The following is a 19,499-nucleotide window of genomic DNA, read 5'->3' as shown; positions in this document are numbered from 1 at the left end:
TTAAGCATGATAAGTATGTTGAATAAATGATTTTGATTTCTGTAATAAATTGAAAGAATGGCATATTATGTATTTTGTTGGAAAGGTCAGCCAAGAGCCATGGAATTTTGGCTCGGCTGCGTGTTATGGGTGCAGGCTCCACACTGGCGGGCCAATTCGTACTGAACCAGTAATGTACCGGGTCGGGAATGTTCTCAAAGTGGGAACCGTTATAATTATGTCGTTCTGACGATTGGTGCCGAATTGTGAACCCACATAAGTTTTCCATCGAAAAAGTATAGAATTGAAAATATTTTGGGAACCGTTATAATTATGTCGTTCTGACGATTGGTGCCGAATTGTGAACCCACATAAGTTTTCCATCGAAAAAGTATAGAATTGAAAATATTTTGGGAACCGTTATAATTATGTCGTTCTGACGATTGGTGCCGAATTGTGAACCCACATAAGTTTTCCATCGAAAAAGTATAGAATTGAAAATATTTTGGGAACCGTTATAATTATGTCGTTCTGACGATTGGTGCCGAATTGTGAACCCACATAAGTTTTCCATCGAAAAAGTATAGAATTGAAAATATTTTGGGAACCGTTATAATTATGTCGTTCTGACTATTGGTGCCGAATTGTGAACCCAAATAAGTTTTCCATCGAAAAAAGTATAGAATTGAAAATATTTTTAAAAATTTAAAAAGTCATGTGTTTTGCGACGGAATTACTTGATATTAACTTTTACAGATATGAATTTTCGCAGATAGCCTATCTTCGAGAATTAGATAAAATTGTAGTAACTCCCCATGACCCAATATAATTCCCATGAAACCCAGTGAATTCAGAATTTGATTATGATTTTGAATTTGAATTCAGTGGATTAGTACCCGTGACACTAAGATGTACAGTCACACGTTCTACGAACAGGACTATCACGGATCCAATGTCAATATAATTGTAAATTTTATGTATAATATTATGTTGTGTGTGGTAATAAAAAAATATATATTTTTTTTAATGTCAATCATGCCGTAAGAGTAGACACAGATACAATATTGGAACAAATCAAGCCTAAACCAGATAAAAGTCTAGATTCCGTCATTTCATTCCATCATGATGGAGGCCGTAGAAAGTATTTTTTTTTTTGACGTGACTTATTGTAGATTTGCCGCAGATGGCATCTACTTGGCAACTACTTGGCCGGACAAATGGGGAGCGCTGAAGGCTCTCACCCGGTACAACGTTTAAGACAACAGGCCTGAGGGTGCCAAGTTGGGCGCGAACCTTGGCTCAGGGCGTCGTCTGAGAAAGAAAGAAAGTATCAAAATATGCATCGGCGTATGCAAATGCGGTGCAGCGGGCAAGGTCGGCCGCGCGCCATGCAAATTGACGGTACTAACTGCACAAAAATCTTAACTTCGATTTTATATAAAAAGAAAAATATTTATTCAAAGTAACAATATAGCATTTCACAATAAAAATACAGTGTCTCATAAACCTATCGACAGGACACCGTAACTCATCGTCTATCGTTACATTTTGTAGGTAGACACAATAAAAAATATGTTGTGTGAAATAAAAAAATAAATAAAAAAAAACATTTTAGAGGATAAATAAGTAATAACTAAATGCCGCTTGAAAATAGTAATAGCATCACGCTTGTATCCTCAAAGGGGTAAGTAGAGGTGTATACTACACCCACCTCTTAATCGGTCACAAATCCTGGATTCCAACATATTTTTTTTAGTGGACGTTTATTGCTCGTAAAAAGTGTTTTACTAAAGGTAAGTTTCTCTGTCTACTCATGAAACTGGAAAATATTCGCAATTTTTTATTTATTTATTTATTTGTACACAATAAACCAGACACAAGAAACATACAAAGAAAACAGATAGTACAGGCAAGCTTATCTCTAAACAAAGAGATTTCTTCCAGAGATTTTTGTGATAAAATTTTGATTCTTGCAAACATTTCGACAATTAGGCTATAATAGAATTTTTCAAAATGCAAACACAATAATCGGCCTTATCTGTTCTCTGATAAAGATAATAATTCCATAAAAAACTGAAAGTTCCATAACAGATACGGTTCAGAAAAAACCCACGTGTGCTAAAAATAAAATTTCTCTACTTCAAGTCAAAATTTTCCAAAATCATGCAATTACAATTCATTGCTATTTATTTGTCTATTCTGTGCAAAGTTAGCATCATCTCGTTTCAAAATTAATGGAGTTAACGATTTAATGAAGTTAACTTTAGGGCCAATAAAATATAAACAAAGTTACCCTTTTAACTTTATTGATACATTAGAAAGTTGGGGTATTGTTTACTGGATTGTATTTAAATAGAATATTATTTTTTCATCTGTGATATGATGTGATAGGATGAAGTGCGTTATTGCCAATGTAAATTCAAAAACATCTTTATTCAGTAGGTAACATAGCTACACTTTGAATCGTCATTTTTTACATAACGAACGTCTCATCCGTCTAAAACTACTGCAGTTTGTCACAACATGTGTAGCCGGGGAAAAGAAGCTGCAAGAAAATCGGCACAGGACCATAGACGTTCTTTAAAAAAAACATAAAATATTAATTCCTAACATTAGTTCCCAGGAGTTTTAGGATTTGGTATGTTGGAGTCGTGGTAGCCCAGTTATTAGAACGCGTGCCTCTCACTTTTAGGTCGCAGGTTCGAATCCAGCACAGGCGTTAACCAATGATTGTCGAATTTGTTTTCGAATTAATGTTTGGATCATAATAGATTATCACGTGCTCAGCGGTGAAGGAAAACATCGCCAGGAAACCCACATTCTCGAGAAATGCATTTTTTGGAGTGTGTGTTTTTTGTGTGTGTGTGTGAGTATTGAGTTGGTTCCCTTCGCAGGTTGGAAGGTCAGACAGGCAGTCGCTTCTGTAAAAAACCGGACCTGTCAAATCTTCAGGTTAGGTAAGCGGACTCTGTAAAAACGGGATAATGCTAGGGAGATGATGAGTACAAAATTCGTTTTATAATAAAAAAAATGTCGCCTGTTTTGCTGTCGGTAGTGAGTGAGTGGTCTGCTTTAATTATGAATTCTGAGGACGCTCTTGGTATTGTGCCGCTATGGCACTATGTCTATGGCATATGGTGCAAATTGCTTACTTTGCATATTCTGACGGCTGCTACTTGGAATTTTATCACTATTAACTTCATATCATATAACAGCCTCCGTGGTCTAGTGGTTAGAGCGTTAGGCTCACGATCTAGGGGTCCGGGTTCGATTCCCGATGGGGACATTGTCGAAATCACTTTGTAAGACTTTCCTTTGTTTGGTAAGGACTTTTCAGGCTTGAATCACCTGACTGTCCGAAAAAGTAAGATGATTCCGTGCTTCGGAGGGCACGTTAAGCCGTTGGTTCCGGCAATTAGCCGTAAAAACACCTCTACCAAGCCGCAGTGGAGAAGCGTGGTGGAGTATGCTCCATACCAGCTACGGTTAATTGAGGGGAGGTATGTGTCCAGCAGTGGGACGTATATAGGCTGTTTATGTTAACTTTCAATAGGGTTAAAAAGTAAAGGTTTATAAACTAAAATTCGACTACGGAAAAATCGCCCTCTGAAAAGTATGAAACAATTTTATAACCGCTTTATGTTAATCTGTGTTATTTCTGTCTGCAGGTGGATGGCGTGTCACTCCATGGAGTAACGAACCATAAGGCAGTCGCGTTACTTCGCGACGCTAAAGGTCCCATCGTCAGGCTCAAAGCTTTAAGGTCAAGAAATATTATAACTGTTTTACCTTACATTACACATTATTAAGATCACGCTTATTTCCCGTTGCGGTCGGCAGAGATCACGAATTTCCACTTACTACGTTAACGACGACGGAAAATTCCATTTGATGTCAATTCAGAATCATGGTCTGAATGATCCCTCAAAGTTTTCGTTACGATGTCACTATCACCCTGTATATGAACCATTTTGTAAGCTAAGAAGAAAATGCTTTTAGAACATTTATATTAGATATATAAATATACATTGTTCATAATTTTGATTGTTACAAAGTTTTGTTAAACTTACGGATAGCCATGTACGCCATTACTGTGGTCTATAATATGTCGTGTGTGGCTTTTATAATTTAAGATTAGAGATAAGTAAATGCTTAATGTGGCAGTACTTTATATAAATAAATAAAGGCGTTGAAATCGTATCATGTCATCAGAATTTGCCTTTCAACTGTTTTAAGACAGTAGTTAAACATAAACTTTGCAAAAAAGGTTATTATAATTATACTTAAGTTTAGTGATTATTTAGAAGATATGAATGCATGGGATTACCTGTCTGAGAACTGATATTAGGCAGCTAAATTACTCAATTGTATAAAAATATTTTATGTTTATTTTTTTAAAAGAACGTCTAGGGCCCTGTGCCGAGGTTTTTCTTGCATCTTCTTTTCCTTGGCTATACAGGTTATGAGAAGCTGCAGTAGTTTTAGGCGGATTGACGATTCAAAGTGAAACTATGTTACCTACTGAATAAAGATATTTTTGAATTTGAATTAAACTATTCATTAGGCCCTAATGAATTGGAGAGATCACTAAGAGCAATGAACCATACCACGCAAGCACATAATCCATTATCAATCTAACCTGATTGCTTGAGACCATTATAGCTCTAGCATGACGCGCAATTGCGCATTCAGGACAGAAAGATTAGACAACAGCTTAGTGCGAAAGAGACCACGCATCGTCCTAGACCGCAAATAGTGCGCCAAAGACCTTAAGCATAGAATAAAGAATAATAGCGCGTATAGAAAGGTAACACTCCGTCCCGCACCATTTCGTATCGGACGCTGAGCTCACCCCCTCTGGGTCTTACTTTAGTCATAAGGCGCTAAAGACGCGTAAGTGTGAGCGAGACATAGTATGCGCGCTCTCTCCCTTGCAGCTGTTTAAGACTAAAGTAAGACTCAGAGGGTGCACTCTATGGAAGTGAAACGTGGACCATGACACAGAGAGACAGAGAGAGGTTGGAAGCGTTTGGGATGTGGTGTTGGCGAAGGATGTACGGTATAAGCTGGACTGAAATGGTGTCAAATGAAAAAGTGCTGGAAAAAGTTGAAGAAAGGAGAACCATATTGAAGACTAGAGATCCGGAGAGGAAATATGATTGGCCACCTGATACGACACGATTCATTTATAACAAACATTATACATAGAAGGAAAAATTGAAGGGAAGAGAGGGAGGGGGTAGACCTAGGAGAAATTTATGAAACAAATAAAAGAGAAGGTGCAGGTCGTGTCGTATCGGGAGGTGAATGAAGGTTTTGGTGGGAAGAAGAGAGGAATGGCGATTACTCCACCGACAAGAGCACAGCTCTTAAATAGAGAGAGATAAGACTCAGAGGGGGTTAGGTCGGCGCCTGATACGAATTGGTACGGCGTTACCGTTCTAGATGTAGTATTATTCTTTATTTTATGCTTAAGGTCTTTGGCGCACTATTTGCGGACTAGAACGGTGCGTGGTCTCTTTCGCACTAAGCTGTAGTCTAATCTTTCTGTCCTGTATGCGCAATTGCGCGTCATGCTAGAGCTATAATCACCATTGGCCTTATACGTCTGTTTCAGACGATTTATGACGTCATTGCCTCGAAGAAATTAACGATCCCGTGTAACGTTACAGGTATCTCCGCGGAGCGGGGTTTGAGAAGCTACAGAGGGCGCTAGCTGCACAAGATGGCCGCCGGTCGCCGATACAACCGCCAAGCCCCTCCGTCACCTCACTCGCCAAATATAGCTTTAGTGTGGTGAGTAACGGCCTTCGTGGTCCAGTTGTTGAGATTTGAGCTCACAATTCGAAGATCTCGGGTTTGAATCCTGGTGGAGACATATCACAGAAACACTCTGTCAGCCCTGGTTTAAGTAGGATATTACAGTCTGATCACCAGTGTCCGAAAGTTAGGTGGTCCGTTGGTCCCGGTTACTGATTTACCTAAGTATTCCGTAGTCGTCATAAATGATTATCATGTGTTCAGCGGTGAAGGAATACATCGTGAGGAAACCAACATTCCCGAGAAACGCATTTTCGGAGGTATGTGACCTAACCGGTTTTGGGCTGGTTTTCCCTTCGCGGGTTGAAAGGTCAGACAGGCAGTCGCTTCTGTAAAATCCGGACCTGTCTATTCTTCAGGTTAGGTAAGCGGACCCTGTGAAAAATGGGAGGTGAGGATGAGTACGTAGTTGTTACATGTGCCATGTCAGGAGCCAATAATCCTGACACCAGGGTGCTGAGGTTGGAAATTCACCTCACAACCCACACGATAGAAGAAAAAGATCAGTGTTGAGTTGTAAGGTTTTGTTTTATACCTAATCTTTTTCTATCATTTGGGTTGTGAGGTTAATGAACCTCATCGTGTGAACACAAGATTGTATGAGACTGTTATGTACAGGTAGGGTGACCAGGCGTCTGGCTTTAGCCGCACATGTCTAGCTTATGCGGTCGTTTCCGGCAAAAAATGCGTGTAGGCCTGTCCGTCTTTTTGTTGGAGTGGTGATACCTACGACGACAGAGCGAGGGCCCGTGCGGGCTCAGGCGAGCGGAGAGCGAACTGCGTGTGACTACATATATAGTTTTTTCAACAGCTCAGCTGCAAAAACAGGATGTTTGGCTATTGCAAAAACATCTCCGGCCTTTAGGGCAAAATATCCGGACCTATACAGGATGTTAGTGACATCGTAACGGATACAGAGGGGGATGATTCAGACTATGATTTTGAGTTAATATCAAGTGGAATTTTTCGTCGCAAATTTCATGACTTTTATGTTTTTCTTTTTTAAATCTACGCTTTTGCGAATGAAAATTCCGCTCGATATTAACTCAAAGTAATGAGCTGAATTCATGAATTTTCCAAAAGAAAATTCCAGTTGTTATCAACTCAGAATTATGGTTTGAATCATCCCTCTCAGTATTCGTTACGATGTCACTTACACCCCGTATGTACAGATTGCCATACAAGTACGTATGGGTGTTAGTGACACTGTAACGAGTACTGAGGGGGATGATTCAGACCATGATTCTGAGTTGTTATGGAATTTTCTTTTGGAAAATTCATGAAAATTATTTACAGTTCCATACTTTTGCGACGGAAAATTCCGCTTGATATCATCTCAGAATCATGGCCTGAATCACCCAGTTTAAGTTTTCGTTACGATGTCACTAACACCATTTTAACACGACACACACGCCGAGTCCTTTTTATTTTAGGGCCTGGCTACCCTAATGGGTTAATAGCCCGAAATAGACCGTCTACGTGCAAGAGGCATACAAGCACAGAACCATTAATAAATTAGGCTAGACTAATTAATTAGGAGCTAATGAAGACATACGGGACCTACTTAATAGACACCTGAACGGAACGTAATTGAATTGCATGCCTAGTGGAGGTGCATTATGTACTCGTCTATCGTGTAGGTTGTGAGGTGGATGATCAACCTTAACAACCTGGTGTCAGGGTTATTATTACCAACGACCCCTGACATGGCTCGTGTAACGATTACGTACTACTTAGGTAAATAAGTAGTAACCGGGATCAACGGCTTAATACTTTCGGACAATCAGGTGATCAGCCTGTAATGTCCTAACCAAACTAGGGATGGCAATGTGATTTTTGTGATATGTCCCCACCGGGATTTGAACCCGGGATCTTCGAATCGTGAGCCCAACGCTCAACCACTGGGCCACAGAGGCCGTCATTGATATGTATGTACTAAACAGTATCATTTGGGATTAGAATTTACATTATTAATAGTAGTAGTAGTAGTTCAGTAGAGTCAACGTGGTATCACGCCTGTGTCCCCGAAGGGGTAGGCATAGGCATAAACTATACGTAATAGGTCAGTTTCCAACTAGTCAAATCAGTAACTTTTTACTAAACGTCATAACACGAAATTACTATAGAATTTGTATGAAAGAGCACAATGTGACGTCATAGAAAAACGCGACAAAAAGTCGGATTTATTATCAAGTTTTTCTTGATTAAAATTCATAAATAAGTTAAATAGAAAAAGAAAATGATTTTCGTTAGTTTTAGATCTGTGTTTATTTAGTAATCAGAATTTCATAATTTATCTTGAAACAATTAAACACCTTGCCAGCTATCGTTTAAGTCACATGTGATAGGGAGCGACCCTACTGTCGTTAACCGAGCACAAATCTTTGATCCAAACATGAATTCTAACTGATAAACTCGAATGCAGTTCAGTTGCCTCGAGCATTACAGACGGCGATACGGCTCACCACCTATCACGTTGGTCTAACAGAAAGCTCGATGAGGTGGGTGGGTGTGGGTTCATCTTGCGATAGATGTACCTCAGTCTACCCCTATTGGGATATAGTCGTAAGCTTATGTTATGCTTTTTTTACAGTACGACGAATCAACAGTGATAGAAGCGGAACCAGACTCAGAGATCCAACCTCACTTGCCCTCACCGACCTCTCCCTCTGAGGAGGCGGAGATCGTGATAGGGAGGGACGACGAGATGTCTGAGAGGGAAGCCCGGAGGATCCAGGACAAATGGCGGGACATACTGCTGGGGGAGCGCGACTGGCCCGGACACCAGTACGAATACGATATCATAGTGAGTATTGACTGACTTACATAAATGCTCGTTCGCGAAATTCACATAAGTCACCATTAGATATCTAAGTGGTCCGTAGTCCCGGAGGTTTAAATCCCGGTGGGGACATATCACGAAAATCCATTTGTGATCCCTAGTTTGGTGAGGCCATTACAGGCTGATCACCAGATTTTCCGAAAGTAAGATGATCCGTGCTTGGGAAGGCACGTTAAACCGTTGGTACCGGTTACTACTTACTCATGCATATTAACTCAGAATCTACTGTTGCTTCTATGCTGTTCTGGGAGCAAATAAAAAACATAGAAAACGTTCAGCTGCTTGTCTTCCCGGGCATGTCGTAAAAACCGACAGAGGGATTGTGTCATCTAACATGATGGACTAATGTTATGGGCGATAGGCTGATCCCTTATCACCATAAGGTTCATCATATCCAGCTTACGACATCGTATCAACAGTGGCTGCAAGTTGTCTTTGATTACTTGTGGCTCTGCCCACCCCATTAGGGATTACGGGCGTGAGTTTATGTATGTATGTATTAACTCAGAATCATGGTCTGAATCATCAGCATCCGCCTCAGTATTCGTTACGATGTCACTAACACCCTGTTTAAACAACTCCTAAAAAGCATTAAACTTTGTAAAGAAGTATCCGCCTTTAAATTTAATTGGTGCTATCATTCACAGATTCACAACCAACTTTTATATATCCGTCACTTTCTAACAGGTGGGAACGATAATAAAAGAGAAAGACAGCGGTCTCGGCATCTCTTTGGAAGGCACTGTCCGGGTGGTAGCAGGCAAGGAAGTCCAGGCGAGGCATTACATCCGGGCCATAGCACCTAACGGACCTGTACATAGATTGGGGGTTTATCAAGTTGGAGATGAGCTTCTGGAGGTGAGTAGTGCGGCCAAGTAGTGTGTACCATAAGTAATGCCATAAACGGCAAATCTACAATAAGCCACCATTATATTGCTGGTATTGCCAAACAGCGCCAGGATTAGCAGAACGTAGTGGGCAGCTCACTAGCTCACGAGCTACCCTATAAAATGCTACTTAGGTTCTATGAGGATCTTGTGTCGTAGCGAGTAGGTGCCGCTACTTCAAAAGCGCACCCCTGATGCCGGGCAGTAGCGGTATGAGTACTGGTTGGAGGCCGAGGAAATGGATTCTGGTAGGGCTCTAGCTAGAACATCACCGATTGAGAAATTGGTCGGTGTACTGCGGAACGGAAGGCGATTGGGGCAACCACAGCTCTACACCATCTATGGAGTATCCACCGACAAGAGCGCAGCTCTTAAATAAAGAGAGAGATATTGCTGGTGAAGGCGAGATAGTTGACATACACCGGCTTGCTTCTCAGACGGGGAGCGCCGGTTTAAATCTCAGCACCAGACTTGCACCAACGAGTTATTTAAACACAGTTGGCCCGACTATTATAGACGGCGATACTGCACACCATCTATCACGTAAACGTTGGTCTAACAGAAAGCTCGGTGATGTGTAGGTACTTAGTTCATCTTGCGATGGATTTACCGGATTGGGTTTTTTTTTTATAGTCGCGAGCTTATCTTATGTGTTGTGCTACAATAAGTCACGAAAAAAATATACTAAAGCACAATTGGACCCCGATGCCGACTCCGCTGGCGTGGTCGATGATTACCCTCATTCAGCTCTTCAGGGTCGAGTAATTCTTTCAAATATAATCCTCTCAGATGTCGCTCTGTGCAGAGGCTTGCGCCAAACTGGCCACCCTCAGGCCTGTTGTCTTTTTGTACCCCAATTGTTCGGCCAAGTAGTTAATGCCTTGATGGTCATGGACCCTATTCATTTTTCTCCACAGGTAAATGGCTGGCGAGTACTAGGCGCACATCACGTGGAGGTGGTGACAAGACTGAGAGCCGTGACGTCACCGGTGCGCCTGGTCGTCGTCAGGAAAAGGAGTGAGCTGCCAAGGGAGGAGCAGCAGAAGAATGAGCAGACGAGCTTCGCTAGGGTGAGTGCTCGTCATCACTAATATGTAGCATTCTCCACTAGTCTCTATCAAAGGCCAATGCTTTCCCTTATAAAACACGGCGATCGTGTTCTTTTTAATTTTTAGCATGTAAGCTCTTCTTGGTCTTCCTTCCTCTCTTTCTTTCTGGCTTTCCGTCTATGACGTTTTTAATAAATTCGTCGTGACTTATCGTCTTGCCTTATTCTGTCGTCAATAACTCTCAATATTTGTCTCCTTCCTTTTACTAGCACTTCCTCATTAGTAAAATAAATTATTTCTGTCTATTTTATTCATTACATCCTCCTCCAACAGAACATTTCAAAGGGTGAGTGCTAATGAAAGAAGAAGAAATATAGGTATCAAAGGACGCCACACATAATGGAGTTGATTCCAATACACACTGGGTATATATTTACGAACATGAGATGAAGGCGATTCAAAAATAAGGCCCCAGCTGGCTATCATCCAATATCGACATAAGCCATCATTCATAACATTAGCATTTCTGGAATCTAAACCTTTGACTGTTTGCCAATTTGTGCTTTTTATTTCCGCTTTTGTTGGTTGAATCACGAATTGAGTATTGTATAATCTGGCGTCAATGATATTACACTTTGTACTCTCAGAGCCGGCTTAAACTATGCTGGGGACTTTCGGGCACACAATGATTTGAGGCCCTTTTGGAAAGTCATCAAATTTAATTATTATATCTACAATGACCATTTGTTTCATGTCATTAATGATATTGTGTCTTCAAACAAACGAAGTTTTTTTTCACAGTAATCTTCTTTCAAAATCTGTCCTACTTATTATTTTTGCAAAAACTTGACTGATTAACCAACAAAAAATATTTACTTTGCTGCTGGTTTTTTGGTTCACTTTTCAACCGTTAAAAATACGGAGTATCTTACACAAAGTTAGGGATTACATGAGTGAGGCCCTTTTATAAAGGAAACCATCACCATTCTTGACCAGTCCATACACAAAATTACAATTTGTATTCGCTCGTGTAAGTTATTTTTATTACTGGTTTTCATTGTAGGTTACGTGTTATTCCGTGTTTTGTTTTTTATTCGTTACTGTGGTGTCCTTTTACAATAAACGTTTAATTTTTTGGGGAAAAAATGTAATGTGCCCGCTTTTTTTGGAGAATAAAACATTAGGTTTTTTTCTTCTTTACCAAAGACCTTGATCTATTCTTAAACTATGTTTTACAAATCTCGGTGAAGCGTGGGGACTTAGTTCATCTTGCGATGGATGTACCTCTGACTCTGACTACTCCAATTGGAATACAGTCGTGAGTTTATGTTATGTTATGTCTTTACAGAACAGCGTCTTGGGCGGCAGTCTTCAGGACCTGCTGACTCCGCCGCAGAGGCTGATCAAAGCCAAGAGTGAGAGCTCTGTGGCGTCGCTCTGCAGTGCCACCACCGTCATGTCTACTGGGCATGATCATGATGGTAGGTCTTTGAATATACTGAGAGACCAAAAATTACAAACCATGGCGTTACGCATACCCGGCGCAAATTGACAGCTTAGCTGGTGCGTATCTTCCATGGTGTTATGTGTTCATTTAATTTGGGTGGGTTTTACGTTAGATACCGATTGTACAACTACATTGACACTAAGCCCTCTGATGATGTAAATAACTAGGGGTATATTATACGTAAGTTGTGCAATGCCAAATTATGATCCTGAGGAACCAACGCCCTTCAGCTTACAGCTTTGACACACTTCCCCGATTTGTAAGTCTTTCAAGGTTTTACTCTGCCAGCCTTACCATAACCCTCATCTGATACACCGCTTACATCCCACGTGTCCAAAACCATCTTAACTTTTCCTCTTCAGTCTTAGCCAGTACATCGTCTTTAGCACCATATCTTCATCAAGGTTTTTACAATTTCCAGAATTTTGCTCTGAGGACTTAGAAAAGAACCGGTCGAGGTCGCTGGAGCCTCTAAGCGGTCTGGCGATGTGGAGTGACAACATTGAGTACATCCAGCTGCTGAAGGAAGAAAGGGGGCTAGGGTTCTCTATCTTGGACTATTTGGTAAGATCTTTGACTTCTCAACTTAGAAAGAAGTCTGTGGACTCTTTAATTCTGTCAACGTTTTGAACACCAGGGGGGTCCAAAAGGCCACATCGTACGTCATTGCGCAGTTACATTTATATTCACAAATATCAAGTTGCTTTTAAGATGAATTGTATGAATGTGGCCTTTTTAACCCCCAAATTTAACTTAATTACTTTACGTCTCTTAAGAAACAAATACAACAAATATAACCAGGTAACCAATCAGGGTTGATGAGGTTGGTAATCCACCTCGTGACCCACACGATAAAAGAACAACAAACAAACATTTTTCTTACTCCATTGCTCCGAAACTACTTCATTGCGAAATAAATTGGAGAGTCAGAATTCCTGAAACCCCTGATTTCACCAACCAACACAACTCGCCACAAGCTGGCCTGCGGAGACTGATTGCACTGTTGAGTTCACCAGGTTCGTTGATGAATTCACCAGGCGGCGATGGGGTCGTCACATCCTTACGCCTTTATTATTATTATTTGTATTTCAGGATCCATCAGAGCCCGGTAGCTCAGTGATCGTAGTGCGATCAGTGGTGTCTGGCGGCGCGGCGGCTGCTGATGGGCGGCTGGCGCCGGGAGACCGGCTGATCTCCGTCAACGGCCTAGATGTATCGAGGAGCGCTCTAGCTGCTGCTGTTAGCGCCATCAAGAGTGCACCCAAAGGTGAGTTGTGTGGTGGAATACCAGCCTCTTCAACCTTGGTGTCAGGGTTATGATTGAGCCGCCAAAGGACCCTGACATGGTTCATGTAACGATTACTCACTTACATCAGTAAATAGTAACCGGGACCAACGGCTTAACGTGCCTTCCGAAGCACGGATCATCTTACTTTCGGATATGTCTGTGTTCAATCTTCCAGCAAAAGCAACCCACTCTCTGAGAATTCAAAATACGAAAATTCTAATAACCCCACTACAGCCAGTAACATACATCACACTACCTAGGTACTTATTTAACTTATACTTACATATACAATGATATGTGGATAATAACTACACAACATTATCACATTGACCAAACACATAGAAGATCAAATAAAAGATAGTTCTGAAAACATGGAGTTACAAAATATAGTGAGCAGAGTTACAGATATAGAATGAGAACTTGCAGCCACTTTTGATTCGAAGAAATCCGTTTTCAGCCTCAGCGTTTTCCATTTATCTGGCCAAATAGCTAATACCATTTGCGGCAAATCTACAATAAGTCATGTCAAAAAAAGAACTAATTAAAACACATAATGGTGCTAATTCCTGTAAATACCATCTAATTTTATTTTAAGTTATATCTGTCATTTTCTTATCCGCCGAAAAAGAAAGGGATGGGTAATCGACAAGCATAAAATTTATGGAACACACGTCAATTTTAAGCACAAATCTAAACCAACCGTCTAAAAATTTTACATCAGTCAATAACCCTACACAGTTAAGTAGACAGCACGTCAAACGGATTGCATACCAGCGACGTACCTTTTTGATTCGCAAGGGTTATTCATTCATTTACTCATTCTTCCTAAAATTAAGAGCTGTGAATCATCCGTCCCTTTCCTTTTCGACGGATATGAAAATGACGGCTAGAACTTAAAATAAAATTAGGCGGTGTCTACAGGAATCGGGGCCAATAACGGCGGTTCTTACCGCGTTTAAAGCAGAGATATGAGACTCCCGATATTTCGAACCCGTTATTGTGTGTTTTAATTATGATAATAACCGCGTAAACTTAAAACAATGTATAAAAAAAGAACTAGCCAACATCTATAATATTCTCAATATTATAAGCAGCATTTAGCTATCTTTTCGACCCGGGCCATTCTTTGACAGTTCTTTTAAACTCGTTGTAGATTGTAATTTATGAAATTCAAGATAATTTTATTGTTAAACAAATAGCAAAGAGAGACGCAGATTAGATTATACAACGCGCTGACGACAATGGTAATGATAATGAATATTGTTACTGTTTACTTCGTTACACAGTTGTGTTGTTGTTTTTGAACAATAAAATACGCATAAGTTATTTAAATTAAATATATTATATAGTTTAAGTAAGTCTTAATAGTAAACGTTAAAAAGTATAAAATCACAAAAATAAACCCGTAAAACATGATTTTTAACATTTTTAATATTAAGAATTATGTAATGTGTACCTCTTGCCTTTGGATTCTATAAGGATATTCGAAGTTTCGACTTTAAGATAAGATCGTAATTTTAATGTTTTTTTGTTATTTGTTACAGGAATTGTGACAATAGGCGTTGCAAAACCTCTGCCTTGCAGCACAGTGGTCGGCGGTGAGAAAGCCAACGGGCAAAGCATGCAAGGAAGTCAGGTATGTCGATATTCTAGTGTAAAATAAAATATTTTTAGTGTAATAAAAATGCAAAATACCACCTCAGGAAAATATGAAAATTTTGTAAAAAAAATTGAAAAAATAAATTAATAAATGAAAATAGTTTAAAATTATTTTGATGCGCATATTAAAAATGGAGTCAAGTTGTTATTTACGTCATTTTTTAATAAATATTTTTTTTATTTTAAAAGAAATAATAATCTCGAAACTGAGTGCTTTTGATATTGTACACTGAGGGGAAAAATGTAAGTTGACATTTGTTTATCTATAGCTTTTTTATTAACGCTTAGAGCAGTATTTCTAACCTGTATTAAAATTTAAAATGGCATGCAATATTTAAATAATTTTTACCTTTCTTACTTTGAAATATTTTATGTACAGTAAAGGGAATAAAAATTACCGCTCTAAGATATTTTATGAATTTAGTTTTTGGTCATTTCACTTTAGCAAGTATATTTTTTTAGACGGATTTCCCTTTAGTGTACAATATATTTGCATGCTTATACTCTCAATGATATGATAGTGTTTACTTTGATCTAAATCAGAAGTACTTCAACTATAGTACTTTTGAATTATTGTAGATTAATTTTAGCGATTTCATATTGAATTGAATATAAATATATATTGAATATTATTATTAACTATATTATTATTTAAATTCAACTTACCTCTTTAGATTTTTATTGATTCAAATATTAAAAGACGGTATATAAAACCACATTCTATTAAAATTTAATTACGATATAAAATACACAAGTAGATAGTATTAATTACTTTGAGGTTAGGCGCTTTTAATTTTATTAAAACATTATAGTCTTAAGGCCCACAGTTCTTTTAAAATCCAACCCGTATTGTTTAAATATTGTCTCCAAAATCTGGACTGCAGGAAAATATTGCTTTTTAGATGAATTGCTTCAATCTGGCATTTTAACCCCCCTGTACTATTAGCGACTTCTTCACACTTGAAAGTAATTCCAAGCTATCAATTTCACTTTTTTTGCTTTCAGAAACTGGAGTACTTTACAAAAATTCTTCGGCTGATCATGTCTCTCCATAGAGACATTATGGAGCTACAACTACAGTGTACACATCAAGAAATGCTGCCCCCACCGCCGTTACCTTCCCCCTTTAGAGTCCCACCGAAGATAAAAGCGGAAATAACGATGAAATGACACGAGGACAAACTAAAATATACCGTCACTGTTGAAGTGCCCGAAAACGGGAATTGTACAAACGAAGGTGTCTTGACTTGTGACGAATTAAAATTGTAAAGATTTTTTTATCTTTATAAAATATTTAATATTGGCACGAAATTGTTTTTTGCTTCTATGCTGTTTTGGGAGCAAATAAAAAACATAGAAAACGTTCAGCTGCTTGTCTTCCCGGGCATGTCGTAAAAACCGACAGAGGGATTGTGTCCTCTAACATGATGGGCTAATGTTATGGGCGATAGGCTGATCCCTTATCACCATAAGGTTCATCATATTCAGCTTACGACATCGTATCAACAGTGGCTGCAAGTTGTCTTTGATTACTTGTGGCTCTGCCCACCCCATTAGGGATTACTGGCGTGAGTTTATGTATGTATGTATGTATGTTGTTTAAAATAACCATATAATGGACAATAGTAGTGGGATTCAGAATGCGCCTGCCATATGGAATTTGGTAGCAGATTGTCCAAAGTGCAAAGAACGTTAAATGAGTAATGTGTCCCTTGTGCACGCGTCTTGGAGTGTCGTCGAAAACGATATACAAAATTACAATGTGTGTAAAATTGTCCAGAGTCGATAAAAAAAACATTTATCGTATTATAAAACTGGGATAGCAGATCATTTCATGTGTATCTTGATACGCTTTCGTGCGGATTTATGCGCATGATAAAGTAGATGTTTTAGAATTTGTTTCACTAACTAATAAGTATCCGATAGCCTGTCTAGAATTTACCTGCCAGGAAATAGTACTTATTTCCACTGTGTAGGTTATGAGGTGGATTGTGCCACCAAAGGTGACATGGTTCACCGGTCACTACTGGCTGGTTACTACTTACTGATGTAAGTACGTAGTCGTTACATGAGCTATGTCAGGAAATAGTACTGTTAATATCTTAACTAGCACGCAGGGTAGTCGAACGCTGCCTTACAATAAAAAATATACAAGCGATGAACGTGTGGACAATTATTTGACAGCCAAGCGAAATTGAATCCAATGTTTTAATAATTCAACTGAACTTTGTTTAGCTGTCAAAAATGGTGTCAACAATAATGTTGCAAATGATAGTGTTATACACACGTTAACCGCTTGTTTATTTTTTATTGGTAAGGCGATGAGTTTATAAATAAGGAAACAGGCTAATAATGGGGGGGGGGGGGGGGGGAAAGATAAGATCCTAAAAAGGTTGTGAACATTTAGTACGCGAGTGAACAAGCCCCAATAAAATTCAATTAATTAATTACCTATTAAGCTCCCTGTGCCTTACTCCAAGTCTATTGACAATTGAGAGAGGCGACATCTTTCGAGACAAAAGCGAACTTCTTACCCCACGTAGCCATACTTTCCATCTCCTGACACATTTTCAACCACGTGAATATAGCCAACCAGCAGCCAGCAAATGCGGATTGCGCCAACTTCGCTCCAAATATCAGGCGACGTCGCGCGAGTCCGCCATTTTCCTCATTGGCTTTTCGTTTTTCGAACAGCGCGGACGTAAACTCTTACAGTTTTTTAAATATCGAATACATTTTTCGTTATATTCTTTATAAAATTTTCAAGTAAATATTTTGTACAAAATTTTAAAAGTTTCGTTAAAAGTCGCGTTAAAAGTTTATTTTTGCGTAATTTTTGACGTGATGGATCCCCCACGTGGCGGAAGCGAATACGACGAGTCATCGCGGTCTTCATCTTCGAGCAGCGGCCGTCGAGGGCGGAAACGATCTCGCAGCCGCCGGAGACAGCACCACCGACGCCATCGATCATCAAAATCTCGGCTAAGTAGACTCGAATATGCTTTTGAAAAAATTAGCAAGGAGGTTTCTGAAATGCATGCTCACTTTATTTCGAATAGGGAGTCACACGATGGTGACGCTGTTCCGGGTATCGTTTCGAGTGACCTTGAGAGCACGTGCTCGAGAGTTGAACAGGGCGTCGTCACGGGAGAACAAAGCGTAGGAAAAAATATTGAACTAAAATTTGAAACTACCCTCAAAAATGAGACTACCCGTTCTTCGGAAGCTCATTTAGAGTTATTAAATAAATTGCAACATTTTGACTCCCCTGACTGGCATCAAGTTCGTTTCTCGGATGCGCAAAAACTGTACAATTCTACACCAGGTTTTGTTGAACTCGAAAGTAATGACTTAATCAAATCTTTCGACCGTACTCGTGCCCTACAAATTTCAGAGCGGTCCATCGCCGCTATAACCCACGCGCTCGTTATTCAATACGACTCCTTAAAGGAAGGGCTAAATATGTTGGTTTCTTGGTTAAATGATCAGGCTGAAATCACTGCGGACGCTATCTGCGATAAAATAAATGAAATCTTTACTAACGAAGAATCTACCTATTTAAAGGTCAATTTACATATCCTTCAGATGATTTGCGGACGACGTGCCGATATTATTCAGCAACGGCGCGACGCCATTCTCACTTGTGTTCCAAACTTGTTCACACGGGAGTCTTTACGAAAAATTCCCCCCACAAATGAACATTTGTTCAATGAGGTGCAGCTCTCCGAGCTCATCTCCAAACATGGAGGCCTATTCAAGGTCTTCTCTCACCCGAAGTCTACGCAAGGCTCTACCAAACGCCCCCTTCCTGCGCAAGGAGGGAGTGCAACACGCAAACCTACGGCCCCCGTGCGCAACGGAGGAGCCCTCGGCCCTGCCCCCAGTACTTCCATACCTGCGCAAGGGAGGAAGCGGCAGGGGGAGAGTGCATTTCGCTCGCAAGCGAAGCGTGCAAAGCAATCGCTCTCCCGCAAGTCTCATCGGTACTCTGGCAGAAGGGACGATTGACAGTTCACATCAGATTTTTCAAGCCGGCCAAATCAAACATCGGCTAGACGTTTGGAGGAGATTAGGAGCACCCCAGTACATATTAAACATAATTCAGGGTTATCGAATTCCTTTCCTTATAAAGCCCCCGTTAGTTCACCCGTCTCGCATACCTCAAAAACTTCACACCAAGTTGTCGCGAGATATGTTAATTCAAATAAATCTCTTAATAGATCAGGGCGTATTGGAAAGAGCTCGCGTTTCTCCGAGCTTCATTTCCAACATGTTTCTAGTGAAAAAGAAAGGAATCGAAATGTCATATCGCCCAGTGTTCAATTTAAAATGTCTGAACAAGTTCGTACATGTTACCAAATTTCGTCTAGTGAACATGTACAGGGTGCCCGATTTCCTCCAACCTCAAGATTGGCTTACAAAAATCGACCTTTCGAATGCCTACTTCCACTTACCAATTTTGAACTCC

General features: G+C 39.8%; 1 protein-coding gene and 1 long non-coding RNA gene across 4 annotated transcripts in view; one reads left to right on the top strand and one right to left on the bottom strand.

Moving 5' to 3' along the window:
* Positions 1-19,499, top strand: part of LOC126377499 (uncharacterized) — a 228,018-nt gene that overhangs the window by 67,911 nt on the left and 140,608 nt on the right. For all 3 annotated transcript variants that reach the window (XM_050025234.1, XM_050025235.1, XM_050025236.1), the window contains exons 8-16: positions 3,648-3,742; positions 5,652-5,775; positions 8,393-8,605; positions 9,329-9,499; positions 10,446-10,598; positions 11,926-12,058; positions 12,506-12,648; positions 13,177-13,351; positions 14,917-15,008. In XM_050025234.1, the coding sequence (XP_049881191.1) occupies positions 3,648-3,742; positions 5,652-5,775; positions 8,393-8,605; positions 9,329-9,499; positions 10,446-10,598; positions 11,926-12,058; positions 12,506-12,648; positions 13,177-13,351; positions 14,917-15,008 (1,299 nt within the window). The remainder of the gene's footprint in view (positions 1-3,647; positions 3,743-5,651; positions 5,776-8,392; positions 8,606-9,328; positions 9,500-10,445; positions 10,599-11,925; positions 12,059-12,505; positions 12,649-13,176; positions 13,352-14,916; positions 15,009-19,499) is intronic.
* The window catches only part of LOC126377645 (uncharacterized), a 350,458-nt gene that overhangs the window by 284,855 nt on the left and 46,104 nt on the right, over positions 1-19,499 (bottom strand). The gene's annotated exons all lie outside the window — the stretch shown is intronic.

Source organism: Pectinophora gossypiella, chromosome 23, assembly GCF_024362695.1.
Source record: "Pectinophora gossypiella chromosome 23, ilPecGoss1.1, whole genome shotgun sequence".
Taxonomy (NCBI): domain Eukaryota; kingdom Metazoa; phylum Arthropoda; class Insecta; order Lepidoptera; family Gelechiidae; genus Pectinophora; species Pectinophora gossypiella.
The sequence above is the reverse complement of the archived record's forward strand: the minus strand, read 5'-3'. Positions and strand labels throughout refer to the sequence as shown.